Source organism: Somniosus microcephalus, chromosome 24 (assembly GCF_052327205.1).
Source record: "Somniosus microcephalus isolate GS21.2 chromosome 24, FLI_Smic_1.0, whole genome shotgun sequence".
Classification (NCBI taxonomy): domain Eukaryota; kingdom Metazoa; phylum Chordata; class Chondrichthyes; order Squaliformes; family Somniosidae; genus Somniosus; species Somniosus microcephalus.
This window is the reverse complement of record NC_141010.1, coordinates 11,044,004-11,063,960: the sequence shown is the minus strand read 5'-3', so window position 1 is coordinate 11,063,960 and position 19,957 is coordinate 11,044,004. Positions and strand designations below refer to the sequence as shown.

At 48.2% G+C, this 19,957-nt stretch overlaps 1 protein-coding gene across 2 annotated transcripts in view; it reads right to left on the bottom strand.

Moving 5' to 3' along the window:
* Nucleotides 1–19,957, bottom strand: part of lasp1 (LIM and SH3 protein 1) — a 166,075-nt gene that overhangs the window by 16,818 nt on the left and 129,300 nt on the right. For both annotated transcript variants that reach the window (XM_085966212.1, XM_085966213.1), the window contains exon 4: nt 18,391–18,498. In XM_085966212.1, the coding sequence (XP_085822338.1) occupies nt 18,391–18,498 (108 nt within the window). The remainder of the gene's footprint in view (nt 1–18,390; nt 18,499–19,957) is intronic.

Below are 19,957 nucleotides of genomic sequence, written 5' to 3'. Positions count from 1 at the left end.
ACAGACAGATTATCTGGTCATCATCACATTGCTGTTTGTGGGAGCTTGCTGTGCGCAAATTGGCTGCCACATTTCCTACATTACAACAGTGACCACACTTCAAAAATACTTCATTGGCTGTAAAGCACTTTGGGATGTCCGGTGGTCGTGAAAGGCGCTATAGAAATGCAAGTCTTTCTTTTTTCTTTTATTCTGGATCTCAGTGCAGTGTGCTTAGTGAGGCCTAAAGTATGGGAAATATCAAATCCTCACTCAAGGTATTAATTGAGATGCCACACTTACATCTCTTAAAAACGTTATTGCAACGGATTTTCAAGAGACTGAAAATGAAACGTCAATAAGGCTGCAGTTTGTGGCTGCTTCAGGAACTGTACAATAGTCATATCTGGTTGTTGAGGCTAGACGCGATCAGTACTGTTTAGTGCAAGCTTTGCTTGGCCTATTTTTAGCATTACATACGGAAATCGCTGCATGGTTCCTTGTCGAGTGAGAGACACACACAGAAAAGCAAGAACGCATTTGTACAGCACGGCTAATGAAGTACCTTTGAAGTGTAGTCACTGTAGGGGAGAAGATTGCATGCAAGATAAGAGCCTGCGCAAGAGAAATGGACAGACAGAAAAAGGAGAGAGACGCACAAAGGTAGAGGAAGGGATAGAGTGAGGGAAGTGGAAAAAAAGGAGGGTGAGAGAGCAATAGAGGCGGTGAGAGAGCAAGAGGCGGTAAGAGAGAGACAGGCACTGAGCTGTGGAGAGAGGAATAAGGAGGGATAGAGAGGGGAAAAGGAGGAGAGAGAGAAAAAAAGAGGGATGGGTATTATGTCCGTGTGTAATTGAGACACGGACTGCAGGAGTTGGTTATAACAGGTCTTTACTGAGTGGAGACAAACTGGAACTACTATGCAAAAGTTACTACACAGGCTTATATATAGGGGTGGTCACTACTGGTACTGCAGTATACAGGGGCTGCAGAATATAGTTCCTTCTGCAAAGTACATACACTACAATGGGTAAGAGAGAGGAGCACGAGAGAGAGAGAGAGAGAGGGAGCGAGAGAGAGAGAGAGGGAGCGAGAGAGAGAGAGAGAGAGAGGGAGCGAGAGAGAGGGAGCGAGAGAGAGAGAGAGAGAGAGAGAGGGAGCGAGAGAGGGAGCGAGAGAGGGAGAGAGAGAGGGAGAGAGAGAGGGGGAGCGAGAGAGAGAGAGAGGGGGAGCGAGAGAGGGAGGGAGCGAGGGAGCGCGAGAGAGAGCGCGAGAGAGCACGAGAAAAATACAAAACCTCAGTCAAGTTGAAGTTGGATCCAAAGCAAATCCCCAATCTCAGGCCGGACCCAAAGGCAGGTCATCTTCACCTCCCACATCTCAAAAAAGGTTCAAAATAGTCAACCATTTCACACCCCTTCCATCACCAAAACCATCTCTGCCTTCTATTCTCAGGGAAACCACAACGATATAAAGGACGAAAGCAGACTTGCTGCTGGGGAGCGGAAAGAGAAGAGAAAGCAGAATATACAGAAATAAACATCAAAAAGCAGTAGAGTTACCCCCTACTCCTGTTATAGAGTTCTATGGGGCTGGGGTATACCACCCAGAAGGTGTTTGGCTCAATCCCGAGTCCACCGTTCTAAGGTAGGGTTGGGGGTGAATGGGACAATTGAATTCACCGCCTTGCCTCCGGGATATGGAGGGAGAAAGAAACATCACCTAAGTTTCCCGGTCCTGATCGTTACCCAGTGATTGCAGCTGGAAGTTTGTGTGGGGAAGTCAAATAAGATCAGGATGTGATAGCTCCCCACAGTCAAACTCCCTGCAGACACTCAGTGACCACATTCACACATCGAGAACAGGTGGCACTGGCTGTGCAACCATACTTCACACAGCATGACATACCACTTCAGAAGAGATGGGGGCCAGAGAGAGAAATGTCTTGGGCGGGCTACACAGAGTTTGATATTATTCAGTGAACAATGGAAGAAGATAATTGCACCCTATTAATCCGCAGGCCACGAGCCTCTTGAGCATCCCTGATTATAAATCGCTCCACCATTGGTGGCCGTGCCTTCGGCTGCCTGGGCCCGAAGCTCTGGAACTCCCTCCCTAAACCTCTCCGCCTCGCTTTCCTCCTTTAAAACCTACCTCTTTGGCCAAGCTTTTGGTCATCTGCACGAATTTCTCCTTATGTGGCTCGGTGTCAAATTTTGTGTCTTAATACACTCCTGCGAAGCGCCTTGGGACGTTTTACTATGTTATAGGCGCTATATAAATAGAAGTTGTAGTTGTTGTTGTTAATCCAACTCGCTGTGTCCAGTCGCTCAGTACCACACGTACATGTAGGAACACCAATTGAACAGTCCTGAAAATGCCACAATTCTGCACACTTACAACATCACATTCAGCTTGGCTGCGTCTTCCACTTGGCTCAGCTGGTAGCACTCTCACCTCTGAATTAGAAGGCTTTGGGTTCAAGCCCCACTCCAGAGTTTGAGCATGTAATCTAGGCTGGCACTACTAAGGGGTGCCATCTTCCAGCTGGGGCGTTAACCCAAAACCTCATCTACCCGGTGCAGGCGGATATAAAGAGCTCCATGCAACCATTCGAACTGCAAGACGCTCTTCTAATATCCAGACATTTAACCCTCAACCAAAACAGATTCATTGCTTATGTGCGGTTTGCGTGGCCTTGCTGTGCGCAAATTGGCCGCCGCCTGTCTTTGCCTTTATAACAGTGACGACACCTCAGAATTAATACAAAAAAGATGCTGGAAACGCTCAGGTCAGGCAGCATCCGTGGAGAGAGAAACAGAGTTAACCTTTCAGGTCGATGACCTTTCGTCAGAACTGGAAGTTAGAGATGTAACAGGTTTTAAGCAAGTGCACGGGGCCGGGAATGCGGGGAGAGGAGGAAAGTACAAAAAAAAGGGAAGGTCTGTGATAGGTTGGAAGGCAGGAGAGATTGAATGACAAACCACATGCGGGCAGAATTTCCCCAGAGGAACCAGGGAACTCCCCAGCTACACCCCCTCGACATAGGCTGGAGTGGGCAGAAGGTCTGCTCATTGCAACCGCCCCCCCGCCCCACCCAATCTGAATTGCAAAGGGCCAGTGTAACACTCACAAATTGAATAAATAATCTGGTTCCGCCCCAAATTCCTGCTCCCTCGAGAGGCAGAAATCTTCCTTTCCACCCTCCTAGAGCCTGGGAATATCAGAGCCCTTGCCTTCATCGCAAAGGAGGAAGAACCATCGATATCAGCGACCACCGGAACAATATCCAGCTACCATATCGGGACACAAGGACGTATTTCAATTCAACTTGCATCGTTGTTGGCACTTGCTAAACACTTGAGATAGCACCTTGCTAATCATGGACCACACACACACACATACGAAACGTACGCTGTCTGCTCACTTAAAGGGGAGGTGTTCCAGGCAGTTAAATAATAACGCCTTTAGGTATTTTCCTTCTAGCCTTTTCTCCCCTCTTCTGCCCGCCCCACCCCCCACCCCCAGCAGGCGTCATTTCCTGCTCCCGGCTCCCATCACCTCACCCGTAGTAACCATTTTCCTATGTGTTAGCCAGTGGCTCAGTGGGTGGCACTCTGGCCCGAGTCAGAAGGCTGAGAGTTCAAGCCCCACTCCAGAGACTGGGACACAAAATGTAGGCTAACACCTCAGTGCAGTCAGAAGTGGTGTCATTTAGACGAGGCCTTAAACCGAGGCCCCGTCTGCTCTCTCAGGTGGATGTAAAAGATCCCGCGGCACTATTTCGAAGAACTGTCCTGGCCAACATTTATCCCTCAACCAACATCACTAAACAGAATATCTGGTTTATCGCATTGCTGTTTGGGGCAAATTGGCTGCCGAGTTTCCCACATTGCAACAGTGACTACACTTCAAAAAGTACTTCATTGGCCGTAATGCACTTTGGGACGTCCTGAGGTTGTGAAAGGCGCTATAGAAATGCAAGTTCTCACTTTGGGGGAGAGCCTGGACCGCGAGGATCAGCAGGCTGTTCCCGAGCGGGAACAGCATTACACCTAAACCCAATCCCATCCACACACAAGGTGCACACACAATAACCAGTCACTGGATAGTGATCAGGAGCATGAATCCTGGCTGATAACCCCCCCAACATAGCACAGTGCACCAAAAGAAAGGCTTACATTTATATAGCACCTTTCACGACCACCGGACGTCTCAAAGCGCTTTACAGCCAATAAATACTTTTTATTTTTGAAGTGGAGTCACTGTTATGTGGGAAACACGGCAGCCAATTTGCGCACAACAAGCTCCCACAAACAGCAATGTGATAATGGCCAGATCATCTGTTTTTGTGATGTTGATTGAGGGATAAATATTGGCCCCAGGACACCGGGGAGAGCTCCCCTGCACTTCTTCAAAATAGTGCCATGGGATCTTTTACGTCCACTTGAGGAGGCAGGCGGGGCCTCGGTTTAATGTCTCATCTGAAAGACGGCACCTCCGACAGTGCAGCACTCCCTCAGCACTGCACTGGAGTGTCAGCCTAGCTTTATGTGCTCAAGTCCCTGGAGTGGGACTTGAACCCACAACCTTCTGACTCAGAAGTGCGTGTGCTACCAACTGAGCCATAGCTGACACCAAGGCCAACAACACTGTCCTTACTACTACCCAAGCCACAATCAGCTAACTCAGTGTTGTCCAATTGCTGGCTACAGCAAAACTGCATGTGTAATTTGAGAAACCACCGCCTTGCACACAATGCACTTAACATGTGCACATTTACTTAACATCTACCAGCATTCAGTAACCAAGGAAGTAAAGCACCTCAACAATCAAAAAACACACATTCTGCTTTGCCTCATCATTTTACCAACAAATGTACAAAGGTTAAAGTTCACATGCATACACCATGCAAATATGAGTATTGAGGTCACATGCCCAACGACTGTGTCTCTTACTCACTTTATATGAATTAATCAGAAATGAAACAACCACATCCAGATTCCCAATTAGTCACACGTGGCCAGTAGCTAAAATATTGGACAACACCGAGCTCGCGCAACACCGACCAAGGGTCAGGGCCAAGACCTCCGGCCTGTACGGCTCAGCTGCTTGCTCAGTTAGCGACGGAGTCAGCAGAGAGTTTGTCACAGCTACTCCATTAACTTCACCCCCGCACCCCACCGCTCCCTCATCCCATCCTCTCCAAGGTGCTGACTCTTGCTGGGTTCAGTTCCACAGGCACAGGCTGCCCACCAGTACCTTCCCCCCAAATGGCTGCTCTTCATACATGAACTGAGGCAATCAGCATCAGCTGCAATCTGCACCAGTCTGGTCAGATCCCCACCCGATATCTTGCACTTGTGGGAACTTCATCTAATTTATTTACCCCTCCTTAGCGCCACAGCATTGAGTTCAGTTTTACCAACTCCCCAGCCTCATAGCCCATTCTCCCTCTATAATCCCCCTCCCTGTCTCCGCCATAACCCCTTCTTCCAACCACCCCCCACCCCAGTCTGCTCCATAGCTCCTTCCCCTCCCCCTCTATATCCTCTTCCTTCACCACCCCCACCCCCCACACCTCCATCCCCTCCATATCTCCTGCTTGCCCCCCCCACCACACCATGGAATGTGAGGCTTTGAAACGTACGATTGGAGAATGCGTTTTTAGCTGGCAGATGAAAAACTGGCATTCCCCCCTTTTTCTGGTTGGAAGAGGGATTTCACCGAGGGAGAGCTGGTGGTGCAGATTCAGCACAGGACACGATTCAGCACAAAGTATTTCCACCTGAGTTCAGCACACCCCCTTTCTCCCCCCCCCCCCCTTTATAGACAAAACTGCAAGCTTAACATGACTCAAGAATTTGAAAAAAGGCAAAACACCCACTGCATGGGCGAACAGACGAGCGTTGCAAGAATTGGATTCTTCCATTTTTAGAAATTAGTCACTGCAACAGAACAATAAAAAAACACCATAAAAAGGTATCAGAGTGTGTTTTTTTTTGAGAATCACAGGAAGCCACATGAAAGCAACGGCGTCCTGTGCTTTCTGTCACCGGACCGTCCATATACTGGCTACGATTCAGAGAAGGTGCATTTTACAACCAACCCTGTTCCGTACTCAACAGCAACGTTCCCGCTAATTTTTTTCGGGTGCGCGGCCCATTCAAATTTCCGCGCATGCGCGGTTTTACCCCATTGTAAAGCCAGTAAGCGGCCTGCGCGGGACCTCCAGACAGCTGCTCGGCTTCACGGGAACATTGCTCAACAGTAGTTCAAAATATAAACGTTATTTTCCCCACAGTATAACTTCTACACCACTTTGAGTAGCAAAATAATCCAGGGGTGGGATTTGAGGCCCTGTCTGAGGGAGGGGGAGGGGGAGAGAGGGAGGGAGAGAGAGAGAGAGAGAGAGAGATCATGGGAGAAGGTCGAATGCACCGGCAACAAGGCAGGCTTTCAGGACACAGATAGATTTTTGTTAGGCGAGGGTATTAAGGGTTACGGAGCCAAGGCAGGTAAATGGAGTTAAAACACATCAGCCACGGTCTAATTGAATGGCTCAAGGGGCGGAATGGCCTACTCCTGTTGCTATGTCGAAGGTTGGGGACTGGGTGAGGGAGGAGGTAGTGTCTTTGCATTCTTTACTGAATTTGCTGACTAGAGTTAGGCAGCTACTGCTGCCGCCCAGTACCTCAACGAGTGGTCATTCTTCGTGTGTGCGCTTTGACAGTGAGCGAAGACCATCTTAACATGAAGGGCACTCTATAGCCTTCGGTTTTCATTCGACAGCAACACCAAGGCTCCCGAGCACGGTTCAGGCTGCAAATGGGAGTAATGGGCGTGGTACTTGGTGCCTGCTGACCGTGAATCAGCAAACTGCTTGGAGGGGGTGAAGGAAGAGAAAGCAAATCCTCCAAGGCTCTTTACAGTTTGGTCTTTTGTTGAGTAACAATCACAGCTTATAAAAGCATAAACTGTGTATCCTGAAAGCAGACACAATGGGAGATCTGCCACAAGTGTGGGTGATCTTGCAGAGTGTCCTAGCTTCCACGCTCTAGGCCTCAAGAGCCAGCCATTAACCTTTGCAACCGACTTGCTCAAAGACCAATCCTGACAACACAAGTCAATCCCTTCAGTAGCTACGCGGAGGTTACCAATCTGGAAAGGGCACCTCTCTGAAGGAATAGCCAAAGAAAGAAATGTAACTGGATTTGACATTCACTGGATAAGCATTTCCCAGGATCTGTGCATCAGTGAGGAAGTGGAAAAAAAAAAGTGATGCTGCCAAGATAGCCAGGTCCAGTTTGGACAATTGAAATGTCAGCTGGAGAGTCTGATCTGATCTGCCAAAAAGATGTTGGCTCCATCCCCTCCATCTAGTGCAGCACATATGGGCCGATCTTGCAACAGGTCCTGTTGTAACAGAATGCGAGAATGGTGAATCGCTTTGTAATTTGGCATTCAAGGAAACCCAAGATTCTCCAAACGGGTCTCATTACGCTGTACTATTCCAATGCTCTCCAACCCGGCCTCTCCCTCCGTAAACTGGGCCTCATCCAAATCCCTGCTGCCCGTGTCCTAACTCGCACCCAGTCCCGTTCACCCATCGCCCCCTGTGCTCACTGCCCCGTGTCCTAACTCGCACCAAGTCCCGTTCACCCATCGCCCCCTGTGCTCGCCGACCTAAAGTTGGCTCCCAGTCTGGCAACGCCTCAATTTTAAAATTCTCAAATCCCTTCACGGCCTCTCCCCTTTCCACCTCTGTAACCTCCTCCAGCTCTACAACCCACCTAGATAGATCTCGGTGCACCTCCAATTCTGGCCTCTTGCGCATCCCCAATTTCTATCTCCCCCTCCATTGACGGCCGTGCCTTCAGCAGTCTAGGCTCCAAGCTCTGGAATTCCTTCTTTAAAACTCTCCGGCTCTCTGCCTCGCTCTCTCTCCCCCTTTAAGACGCTCCTTAAAACCTACCCCTCTCGTCCCAATATCGCCTCATGCGGCTCGGTGTCAAATTTTATTTGATGAAGCTCCTGTGAAGTGCCTTGGGACGTTTTGCTATGGTAACGGCGCTATATAAATGCAAGTTGTTGCTGTACATCACTACTCAATAATGGAAGCAACAAAAAAAAAGCAATAGAATAACTCAATAGATAATAGCCTGCTGTGGTACTGAACCACTAATACAAGTGTGTGTTTGTGCGCGCGCGCTTGCATATTGACTGGGGGACAGAATTGGGCTTGGTTGTGACATGCCTTCCTTCCCCTCCCCCACCCCCTCAAAATAATTGAACAGCTCTTCAACGCTCACTGTTGAGGCTTGTGCGAAGAATTGGACAAGCAGCTAGGGGTGGGGCGGTTATGGCTCAGGGAACTGGCGCTCAAGCTCTAGGTGAGGAGCAGTGCGAGGGAGAAGTGGTGAAACAAAACATTGGATTATGGTAGAGTATTACCACTTTGTACGACATTTCTTCTTCTTGGGCAGTCCCTCAGGAACCAAGGATGACTTGCTTCCACACTAAAAATGAGTTCTCAGGTGACTGATGAGTCCAATGCGGGACCTATAGTCTCAGTCACGGGTGGGGCAGACGGTGGTCGAAGGGGGCGGGTGGGTGGGGTGCTTGGGTTGACGTGCGCTCCTTGCGCTTGGATTCCGCTTGCTCCCGGCGAAGAGACTCGAAGTGTTCGGCGCCTTCCCGGATGCTTCTCCTCTACTTTGTGCGGTCTTGGGCCCGGGACTCCCAGGTGTTCTTCTACTACATTTACAGTCAGTCAGTCAGTCAGTCAGTCATCGATTGTCCTCAATGTAACCCGCTGTGTGCCTCATAGAAACTCCCATTAGCTTCTAAATCTGAAGAGCAAATTATTAGAGGATGGCGAATGTTTGAGATTGTGAACGACACAGGACGATATTTATTACTCTTGAAAGACTCACTGACAATCAAATCAGAAAGGTTGCAAAGCTGACTCCATTAAAAGCAACTCAATTACAGTAATCCCCACCCACCACCCCCCCTTTTAGTTTCGGCTGAAAGAAACAGCTGCTAACAACAGACTCGCAAGTCTTATGGCACCGGTTGTAATGAACTTTTGATTCACTTCATACCAAAGTAGCAGCTGTCACTGTGCCGAGGTGCCCCGTGACATCAACATTTCCTCGATGCAAATCCCACGCCAGCACACAACGTTCAAAAAAAAACAGGCAGCTGTTCTCGTTAAAGTAACCTATTTGCGAGTCCACTGGGAAGATTTGCGGATCATGCGAGGGAGCTCCCAGCTCCCAACGCTCGAATGGGACGTTAAACCGAGGCCCCATCTGCCCCCTCAGGTGGACGCAAACAATCGCAACGGCCACTATTTCGAAGAAGAGCAGGGCAGTTCTCACCGGGGTCCTTGCCAATATTCATCCTTCAACTAACACCACTAAAAAAAAATTATCTGGTCATTTCTCTTATTGCGGTTTGTGGGAGCTTGCTGTGCGCAAATTGGCTGCCGCGTTTCCCTACATTACAACAGTGACCACACTTCAAAAAGTACTTCATTGGCTGTAAAGCGCTTTGGGAAGGTCCGGAGGTCATGAAATGCGCTATAGAAATGCACGTTCTTTCTTCCTTTCTTTCAAACCAACCGCCTGCACTGCCCACGCCAAATGCAGAATACAAACCTCATTGAGGGCTGGCTCGGGGATTTTCTCTCCGGTTTCTCCCAAGTAGCAGGCAAGCCTCATCGGTGGCAAGCACAGAACCCGAAACTAGAAGCCCATCAGAGTCCCACGCATTGAGGAGTCAAAGTAAGGCAGAAAGTTAGCTCAGTACAATGGGCCAGTGGGCAAACTGACCCATAGGGACCAGGTAGGTCCTAGATTCTACAACCTAGTGAGTTACCTAACCTCAGCCAGAGGTGCAGCTGATGATTGGCTGTGGTTACCAAGGGCGTGTTTCTTTTTTTTTTAAATATATAAATAGAAAGGGGTTCTGGTCTGAAGAAGAAAAAAACCAACTTGCCTTTGTATAACGCCTTCCATGACCTCAACGTCCCAAAGCACTTTACAGCCAATGAAGTACATTTGAAGTGTAGCGACTGTTGTAATGTAGGAAACGTGGCAGGCCATTTGCGCACAGCAAGCTCCCACAAACAGCAATGTGATAATGACCGGGTAATCTGTGTTAGTGATGTTGATTGAGGGATAAATATTGGCCCCAGGACGCCGGGGAGAACTGTCCCCCCTGCTTTTCTTCGAAATAGGATCTTTTACGTTCGCCCGAGGAGGCAGACGGGGCCTCGGTTTAACAACTCATCCAAAGGAGGGCATCTCAGACAGTGCAGCGCTCCCGCCGTACTGCAGCGGAATGCCACAAAGTCCGAGCAGGCGTACCAAGCACGAGAACAGGATCAGGCTCAGCACCGATGCCCCTACATGGTTCAATAGCCTGCCAAGACTCAACGCATAAAGAATGGTCACTCGGGCGAGGTACCGGTGGGGTCCTACCATCCACCTTACAGGAGAACCGAAGGGGAAATAGCAAACTTTTAAGGATTTTGGCTCCTGTATCAGCCAAAGGTCCAGGAGGCTGGAAGAATCCTCAACTCCTCCAGCATTGAGTGGAAACTAGACGTTAGAAACCCCCCCTATGAATATCTTGAAATACAAGATTAATAAATCAAGTTCATATTTAAAAATCCAAGCCAGGTGGGATTGCAGCCCAAGAGGTGAATCCCCAAATAATAATTAAAATGCCTGGGCCATGTTGTGTCAAGATGGTCTACTTGGTTGTACTAGACTAGTGGTCATTAATCTCAACAGCTTGCAATTGCCAAAAGCTCCAGCAATTATCAAATTTGCCAGCTCCATAAAAAGACAGACTCCGAGACATGTAGCTGAACGAGCCAGCGTGCCCCACAGCACGGAGCTCCGAGCGGACATGAATTCAGCTTTACTACACGTCATTTTCCTATCTGGATTCCCTTCGAGGGCATCAGCAGTAATTACACACCGTGCTAAATTAAAAAAAATATTACCTCTCTTTCTCGGATTGTTGGTCTCTGAAAATGGCTAATCACGTGCAAAATTAGAGGAGAAAAAGCGAGAGTGCGAGGGGGGGCGGGAGGAGATCAATTTGTGTCGCAGTTCATGCAGCATTCTAGGTCATCGTGTTTCCCCCAAAGCTGACATAAATCTGAGACGTGCTGCGCAAAAGAGAATTGTTAAAACCTAAACCTTTGGAGTCTATCATCTAATGGGAGATGAGTCTGTATCATCCAATAGGAGATTGCAGCAAGTTTAATCAGGATTATCTTATGTGGTTGCAGTTCGCTAGATCGGTTTTGAACTTCCAGTGTAGTGCGACTGGCTCACTGAACATCATGCCTCTCGTTACCAGGGGAGTTACCCTCACTAATCACAGTGTCACATTTTCTAAATAGTGCCGTGGAATCTTTTACGTCCACCCGAGAGGGTTTAACATCACATCTGAAAGACGGCACCTCCGACAGTGCAGCACTCCCTCAGTACTGCACTCTTGCTGCCAGGGCTTCGACAAATAATGACAGACGTGAGAGAGATTCTCCTGCAGGGGTGTGGCATACAGACCAGGAAAATCTCGAGTTTGACCCCCTAGTCAATGCAATTAGTTTATCTCAATTGGACGCACTGTCCCTAAAGAGTTGCTTGTTGGGTGAAAGAAAGACTTGCATTTATATAGCGCCTTTCACAACCTCACCACGTCCCAAAGCGCTCGGACAATCTAATGAAGTACTTTTGGAGTGTAGTCACTGCTGTAATGCAAGAAACGCTGCGGCCAATTTGCACACAGCAAGCTCCCACAAACAGCAACGAAATAAACGACCAGATAATCGGTTTTAGTGATGTTGGTTGAGGGATAAATATTGGCCAGGACACCAGAGATAACTCCCCTGCACTTCTTCAAAATAGTACTATGGGATCTTTTACCTCCACCCGAGGGAGCAGACAGGGCCTCGGTTTAACGTCTCATCTGAAAGACAGCCCCTCCAACAGTGCAGCACTCCCTCAGCACTGCACTGGGAGTGTCAGCCTAGATTTTTGTTAAGTCTCTGGAGTGGGACTTGAACCCACAACCTTCTGATTTAGAGGCGAGGGTGCCCCCGGGGGCACTAATGCGGTGCTGACATCGACGCCCGCCATATTCAGGGGGAGTTTTGCGGCGGCGCTGCGCCCTGATCACCTTCGCCTGGAGATCGTGATGTCATCGACGTGCGTGTCGCCCCCGGACCCGAAACTGATTTCCGCCCCCTGCGGCAGCGCCGGTCGAAAACACCAACAGCTGCAGGAGGCGCGCATCGGGCAGCCGGCGCTTCGGGGGCGATGATTAAAGGCAAGGTGGCCGATGTAAGCAAAGTAGATCAGCCCGGCACTCTGCTCGAGTGCCGGGCTGATCATGCGGGATTGCAGCTGCCTTGCTGGTCCAGGTCGGTACTTTTTAAATTGCAGAGCCTGCAGCGACGGCCCTTTCCTTTAAGGAAGGGAAGGAGCCCGACGTAAGAAAACTACTAGGCACTTGGTCTAAGCGTTAAACAAAGCTTTAATCAACTGTTTTACAACATGGAGGTCTAGTTGTGTCCTTCACTAGTTCCCGTTAAGAATGTCCTGCGCAAGCTGGGCCCGTGCCCAAGTATTTATACTCTCCCTGGACAGCGCCACCCTGGACAGTTGATTCATGTCAGAGCCTTTGAATGCGGCAGCGCTGCATGGCCCTACTCTCAGACATTAGCGCCCGAAGAAGGAAGTGGAGCGCTTGATTCAGCACTCCACTTCCCTCTTGGGGCGCTAAAACTCAATTTCACAACCGCCGGCGTTAATTAGCACCCAGGCGACGTTAGCGCCCCAAAATGGTCGATACAAAATTTTTCCCCCATGGTAAAAAAAAAAATTTCACCGCTAAAATTTTCTGTAAAATGAGGAAATAATTAGGGAAGCATACAAGGGGCAAGAGTGGTCCAATACATGCACTCCGAGCCCGTGGCCTTTTAAGAAAGCAAGCACATTATTGGAATTCCTGTTGACTTCACTTCAGTGAACAAAGCAGCTTAGCACATTTGGAGAGATCGTGCTCATTTAAATCCTTCAAGTTCTGCAGGATTGAGACACAAAATAGGAAACATCACAAGATCACAGCTTTTCAAGAGCTCTTCCTCACCAACCACCCCCCTCCCCCACACACCTCGCAGAGAACTGGGAATGGAAAACAGAACAGAGTAGTCAGTCCATCGGCACAGGCTGTCACTGTGTGTCCACGTAACTACAGTTAGCGTCAACTGCGCTTGAGGGAGTGTTTTGGCTGCAGGGGTCGGACTGGTTCTCAAGTGCCATTCCCTCTGCATATCAGCGACGTCACGATTGTCTGCCACAAATGCATCAACGGGTTTTTTGTGTGCTTGCTCTTTGGGTTTTTTTCCCCGCCCCTCCTCCCTTGAAGGCATCGATTACTTGCTGTTGTTTGGTTCTGCAAGCAACTGCCATTACCTCACCCAAGCGACCATTGTCCATTTTTTTTTTTTTTTGAGTCTTTACAGTCGGCATTTGGATGCTTAACAGGCCAATATTAATGGGCTGTGTATTCACAAGATAGTCGGGAATGAGGGAAGCCATATGGTCCACCTTAGCTCATCCATACCAAAATATCCTAAAGCATCCGCTCCGCCCCACCCCCTTCACTGTAGCATCCTGATAGTTCTTCAATGATTTCAGTGTTTTCACCTTTGTGCGTGTGTGCGCGCACGTGTGTGTAGCACTTCTTCATCAGTCCAAAGGTTGCCTTTCGTCAGCTTGACCCAGTGTTCCCTTTATCCTACTCTCGCAATTCCCTTGGGAGTAGTTGTCCACATTTACTTTTTCAAGACCATTAACTATCGTGTGTATCTCCATGACTCCCTTCCAGGCAGAAAGCCTTCAATCTTTCCTCATACCTCAAAATCCTGATGCTAGCAAAAATCCTCACCTTCTCTGCACTGTCTCCAACACTTGAATATCTCCCTTGGGTCTCAGTGATGAGAAGTGGAGGTAGTAAGCAAGATGATGCATACTTTTCACTGAATTGTCGCTCATTAGCAAGGGTTTTTTTTGGAGAGGGGGTGGAAGAGAGAAGGAACGTCTTGATTCAGGAAAATTACCGATTTGGAAAGCAACATTATTCCAACATATTCATGTACAGATTATCAATCCAAACCAGGAGGCAGCAAATAATTTGTATTTAACTATTTCTACTGCTATCTCAGATATTTGAGTGTGTACCGCAGCAACTGGCCAAGGCTCCTTAGGCAGCACCTCCCAAACCCGCGACCTCTTCCACCTAGAAGGACAAGGGCAGCAGGCGCACGGGAACACCACCACCTCCAAGTTCCCCTCCAAATCACACACCATCCTGACTTGGAAGTATATCACCGATCCTTCATCGTCACTGGGTCAAAATCCTGGAACTCCCTCCCTAACGGCACTGTGGGAGCACCTTCACCACACGGACTGCAGCGGTTCAAGAAGGCTGCTCACCACCACCTTCTCAAGGGCAACTAGGGATGGGCAATAAATGCTGGCCTTGCCAGCGACGCCCACATCCCGTGAACGAATATTTTTTAAAAAGTGCAGAAAAAGGGGAGTAGATAAAACAGCCAGTTACATCTGGACTAGCAAGGCTGGTGTGGGCACACCAATATTCCCTCTAATTTTATTTTTCGTGCGCAGTCCCTTTAAGTTTGTTCCGCGGTATCTCTTCCAGCTGGTGAGCGGCCTGCGCGGGACCTTCCCAATTGATGCGTGGCCAGGCACCTTAGGGGGGACGTTGGGGCCCACACACCTCTCCTTTTTCACCCCCAACACTATCATGTTGTCCTGTTAATAGTTACTTCCATTCCCCCTGGAGTTTCTCTGCACTGCACATAGAATCACGGAAGGAGGCCATTTCAGCCCATCGTGTCCACGCCGGCCAACACAGAGCTCTCCAGCCTAATCCCACTTCCCAGCTCTTGGTCCGTAGCCCTGCAGGTTAGAGCATCCCAAGTGCACATCCAAGTACTTTTTAAATGTGGTTAGGGTTTCTACCTTTACCACCCTTTCAGGCAGCGAGTTCCAGACCCCCACAACCTTCTGGTGAAGAAATTTCCCCTCAAATCCCCTCTAAACCTTCCCCCAATTATTTTAAATCTGTGCCCCCTGTTTTTTGATCCCCCTAAGGGAAATAGGTCCTTTCTATCCACTTTATCTAGGCCCCTCAATTTTTATACACCTCATCTGCACATCTTCAAAAAGGCAAGGGGGCAGGCTGCGGCCCGTGTCTAGGCCTCTGCCAATGCTGGCCTATTCCTGGCAGTCAGGAGGTGCTGAGAAGTGTTCTGGTGTGGCTGACTCTACATTTCCTCCTCGCGGTGGTGAAGTGAACCAACCGCACGATTGCAGAATCTTTAATGCTAGATTCTGAGGGGGATTGACAGGGTAAATGCTGAGAGGTTGTTTCCCCTGGCTGGAGTGTCTCGAACTAGGGGAGGCATAGATCAGGATAAGACTGAAATGAGGAGAAATTTCTTCACTCAGAGGGTTGTGAATCTTTGGAATTCTCTGCCCCAGAGGGCTGTGAATGCTGAGTCGTTGAGTATATTCAAGGCTGAGATCGATAGATTTTTGGACTCTAGGGGAATCAAGGAATATGAAGATGGGCGGGAAAGTGGAGTTGAGGTCGAAGATCAGCCATGATCTTATTGAATGGCGGAGCAGGCTCGAGGGGTCATATGGCCTACTCCTGCTCTTATGACGCCATTGTTTGGTAGTGCCTCGCACACTTGAAGAATTATTGGGAGATGCAGCGATACACCCTCCTTTAACAATTTCCATTGCCAGAACATTTTTACTGCCTTTCATTTGTTTAAACTACTATCAATTGGAGCCTCCTTAACTGAGAAATAGTGTTGTCCTGGAAGTCTGCCAAACTCCAAGCAGTTAACCCAGATAAATGATTAATCCAAGCAGAAAATATCACTGGACTCCAAATCACTCCCACTATCCGCGAGAGGATACTGGAATATCCTGCCAAATGCATTGTGCATGTTTATTGGGGCTCGGGTGAGCCAGTTCCAACTATCCCTCTCCCTCCCACCATGTTCAATCTCATTCTCATTTCTTTCCATTTTAAATCAGTAGTACGATGACCATTCCTCCTCTGAATTTCCCATGCTTGTTGCTCCCAAGTTCCAAAATATGCTGTCCGACACACATCCCTCTTGCAATCTCACTCTAAATCGTTCTATCGCAAGATTGCAAGAAAGTATTGAATTCCTTACATACCTCAGTCCCTCGCTCCCTCCCTCCCACAGCTTTTCAAAACTCGAACTCCATCTAATCACTGTATTTGTCGCGTCTCATTTCAACCTTGGCGCTGTCTCTGCTGGGCCGTGGCCCTTCACCTAGTTTTCTCAGTAACTAAAACAACCTTCAGATTTTACTTCAGACGTCAACACAGGCGCCCAAGTGTTAACGCAGCGAGCATTGGTTGAGGAAACTGCCACAGGTCCGGTCACCGACCTGCTGGCAAATTGCAAAGTGGCTTTTCAAAAAGAGGTCGCCTCCCATTTCAAAATGCACGTACGAGGCACATCCCTTTTGCAAATCCCACCTCAAAACAGCATTTCTGTACATTTCAGGCCTGAACCCTTCAAGGAAGGGAGATGAGATTTTTTTTTTTTTTTTTTAAAAACACAGCGAGTTGTTGTGATCTGGAATGCGCTGCCTGAAAGGGCGGTGGAAGCAGATTCAATAGTAGCTTTCAAAAGGGAATTGGATAAATACTTGAAGGGAAAAAATTTACAGGGATATGGGGAAAGAGCAGAGAGGAGAGCGGGGACTAATTGGAGAGCTCTTTCAAAGAGCCAGCACCGGCACGATGGGCCGAATGGCCTCCTTCTGGGCTGTATGATAGTAAAAAAAGCTAAAATAAAAGGAACTTAAAAAAATATTTTTTGAATTCACTTTGATAAATTGCACTTTGTGATCTTTAACTCTCATTGCATCGTCACCCTGCAATGGCAAGAACTTAAAGCAGGTTTCCGAAAAATGGCAGCATTTCGAAGAGTTGCCATTAGGCCGGTGGAAACCTGCTGGAGGAGGCAAGAGGGGAATTGTGCTGCGGAGATTGCAAAGCACAAGCCTCCAGCCATCAGCAGGGTGCTGGAGGTGTAATTCTACGCGCTACCCGTACACAACTAGGCAGTTCCCAACAGTGCCTCAGTCTCGCTTTCTGCCTTCGGAACTGCGAGAATACTAAAGCTTCAGGTCACCATTTTATAAAAAGGATACAGAGGCACTGGAGAGGGTGCAGAGAAGATTTACCAGAACTGCGAGGTTATACCCATCAGGAAAGGATGAACAGGCCGGGTCTCTTTTCTCTTGAAAGGAGAAGGCTGAGGGTTGACCTAATAGAGGTCTTTAAAATTATGAAAGGTTTTGATAGGTCACCTTATCGGAGGAAGGATATTCTTGCCATGGAGAGTGCGCAGTGAAGATTCACCAGGCTGATACCTGGGATGGCAGGAATGACATATGAGGAGAGATTGGGTCAATTAGGCTTATATTCACTAGAGTTTAGAAGAATGAGAGGGGATCTAATTGAAACTTATAAAATTCTAACAGGACTGGACAGACTAGATGCAGGAAGGATGTTCCCGATGGCGAGGGAGTCCAGAACCAGGGGTCACAGTCTAAGAATAAGGGGTAAGCCATTTAGGACTGAGATGAGGAGGAATTTCTTCACCCAGAGAGTGGTGAAACTGTGGAATTCTCTACCACAGAAGGCAATTGAGGCCAATTCATTAAATATATTCAAGGAGTTGGATATATTTCTTAAGGCTAAAGGGATCAAGGGATATGGGAAGAAAGCAGGGGCAGGCTACTGAATTTGGATGATCAGCCATGATCTCATTAGATGGTGGAACAGGCTCGAGGGGCCGAATGGCCTACTCCTGCTCCTATCTTCTATGTTTCTATGATAGAGTAGACAGAGAGTGAGGAGGAGAGCAAAACTAGAGGCCATCAATCAATATAAGACAGTCACCAAGAAATCCAATAGGGAATTCAGAAGAAACTTCTTCACCCAGAGAGTGGTGAGAATGTGGAACTCGCTACCACAGGGAGTGGTTGAGGTGAATAGTATAGATGCATTTAAGGGGAGGCTGGACAAGCAGATGAGGGAGAAGGGAATAGAGGGTTACGCTGATAGAGTTAGATGAGGAAAGACGGGAGGAGGCTCGAGTGGAGCATAAATGCCAGTATGGACTGGTTGGGCCGAATGGCCTGTTTCTGTGCTGTAAATTCTATGTAAAGAACACACAAATATCCATCTCTTTCAAGCAAGACCTGCAGGCCCACATCAAGGCCCCAGGAGGATACCTACATTGCTGACCATTTCCTGGTTCTTCTTGATCCGCTCAAGCTCGGGGGTGCTGGCCACGGCACTGAATCCTTTCCCCTTGTTCTTTTCAAAATCTTCTTTGTATTGTACCTAGGAGGATGGAACAGAAAAGCGAGTTAGCCAATCTCTTAATGAAAACTAGGCTGGCACCGAGATAGTTACGTAGAATGAACAGCGCAGAAACAGGCCATTCAGCCCAGCTGGTCTGTGCCAGCGTTTATGCTCAACACGAGCCTCTTCCCAACTCTGCTTCATCTCACCCCATCAACATACCCCTCTATCCCTCTCGCCCTCACGTACTTATCTGGGCCAAGGGCTTAGATGTAGGAGAGTGACTGCTGCTGTAATATTAAAAATGCAAATGTCACTGCTTTTTTAAAAAAAAAAATTTAAATGATTAAATGCGAGGTATAAAAAAACTCAAAATTAAGCACAACAACTTGAATTTATATAGCGCCTTTAACACAGTAAAACATCCCAAGGCGCTTCACAGGAGCTTAATCAGACAAAGTTCGGCGCCGAGCCACAGAAGGAGATATTGGGGCAGAGCTCGATCAAAGAGCATCTTAAAAGGAGGAAAGAGAAGGAGCGAGATGGAGAGGTTTGGAAGGGAATTCCAGAGCTTAGAGCCCAGGCAGCTGAAGGCACGGCCACCAATGGTGGAGCGATTTAAATTCAGGGATGCGCAAGAGAAATAATTTTTTAATGAAAAAAACTAAAAATGCTCCACCAACTTTGTCTCTTCAACGTACGAGTTTTCAGGCATCTATACTTTCCTCCAAAACGAGTGAGAGAATATCGTCCACACCTAGAGCCCGAGAGAAGCCACCGACCGTCTGTGTAAATCACGGGCCGTTCTCAAGGTGGGGTTTTGTTTTTGAGCAGCGCTGGCTTTATGCTGTCTAGGCTGGTGGGCACTTGTACCCAGCAAGAGGAAGTGCATTCAGGAGAGAAACAGGGACACAATGGGGAAAAGAAAACACCATCAGAAGCCTTAGCATTGGGAGAACGGGCCTTGATGTGCCCAACGCGGAGTTTCCCCAGAGTGCCCATTGCCAGGGGACGTGGAAGATCCCACGGCACTATTTCAAAGAAGAGCAGGGGGAACAACAAGTGACTACACTTCCAAAAAAAAGTACCTCATTGGCTGTGCAACCCCTTGGGACGTCCCGTGGTCGTGAAAGGCACGATATAAATGCTAGATTTTTTCCTTTCTTTCACCTCAATGTCCTGGCCAATCTTTATCCCTCAGCCAACAGCACTGAAACAGATGGTCTGTTAATGATCTCATTGCCGTTTGTGGGACCTTGCAGTGCACAAATTAGCTACTGCGTTTATTACACGTAGAACGTTGCTGTATTTCCTATCTCCCTGTAGCATGCCCCCTTCTAGGGTGGCCAACCCTCCAGGATTGTCCGGGAGTTGCCAGGAATTTAAGATTAATCTCCAGGACGATGCTGCGAGGCACAATGGAGAAAAACCACGGAGGCATTAAACAAAATTGTGTGGTTTTTTTCCCCATTTTATTTGAACAGTTTCATTTATTAGT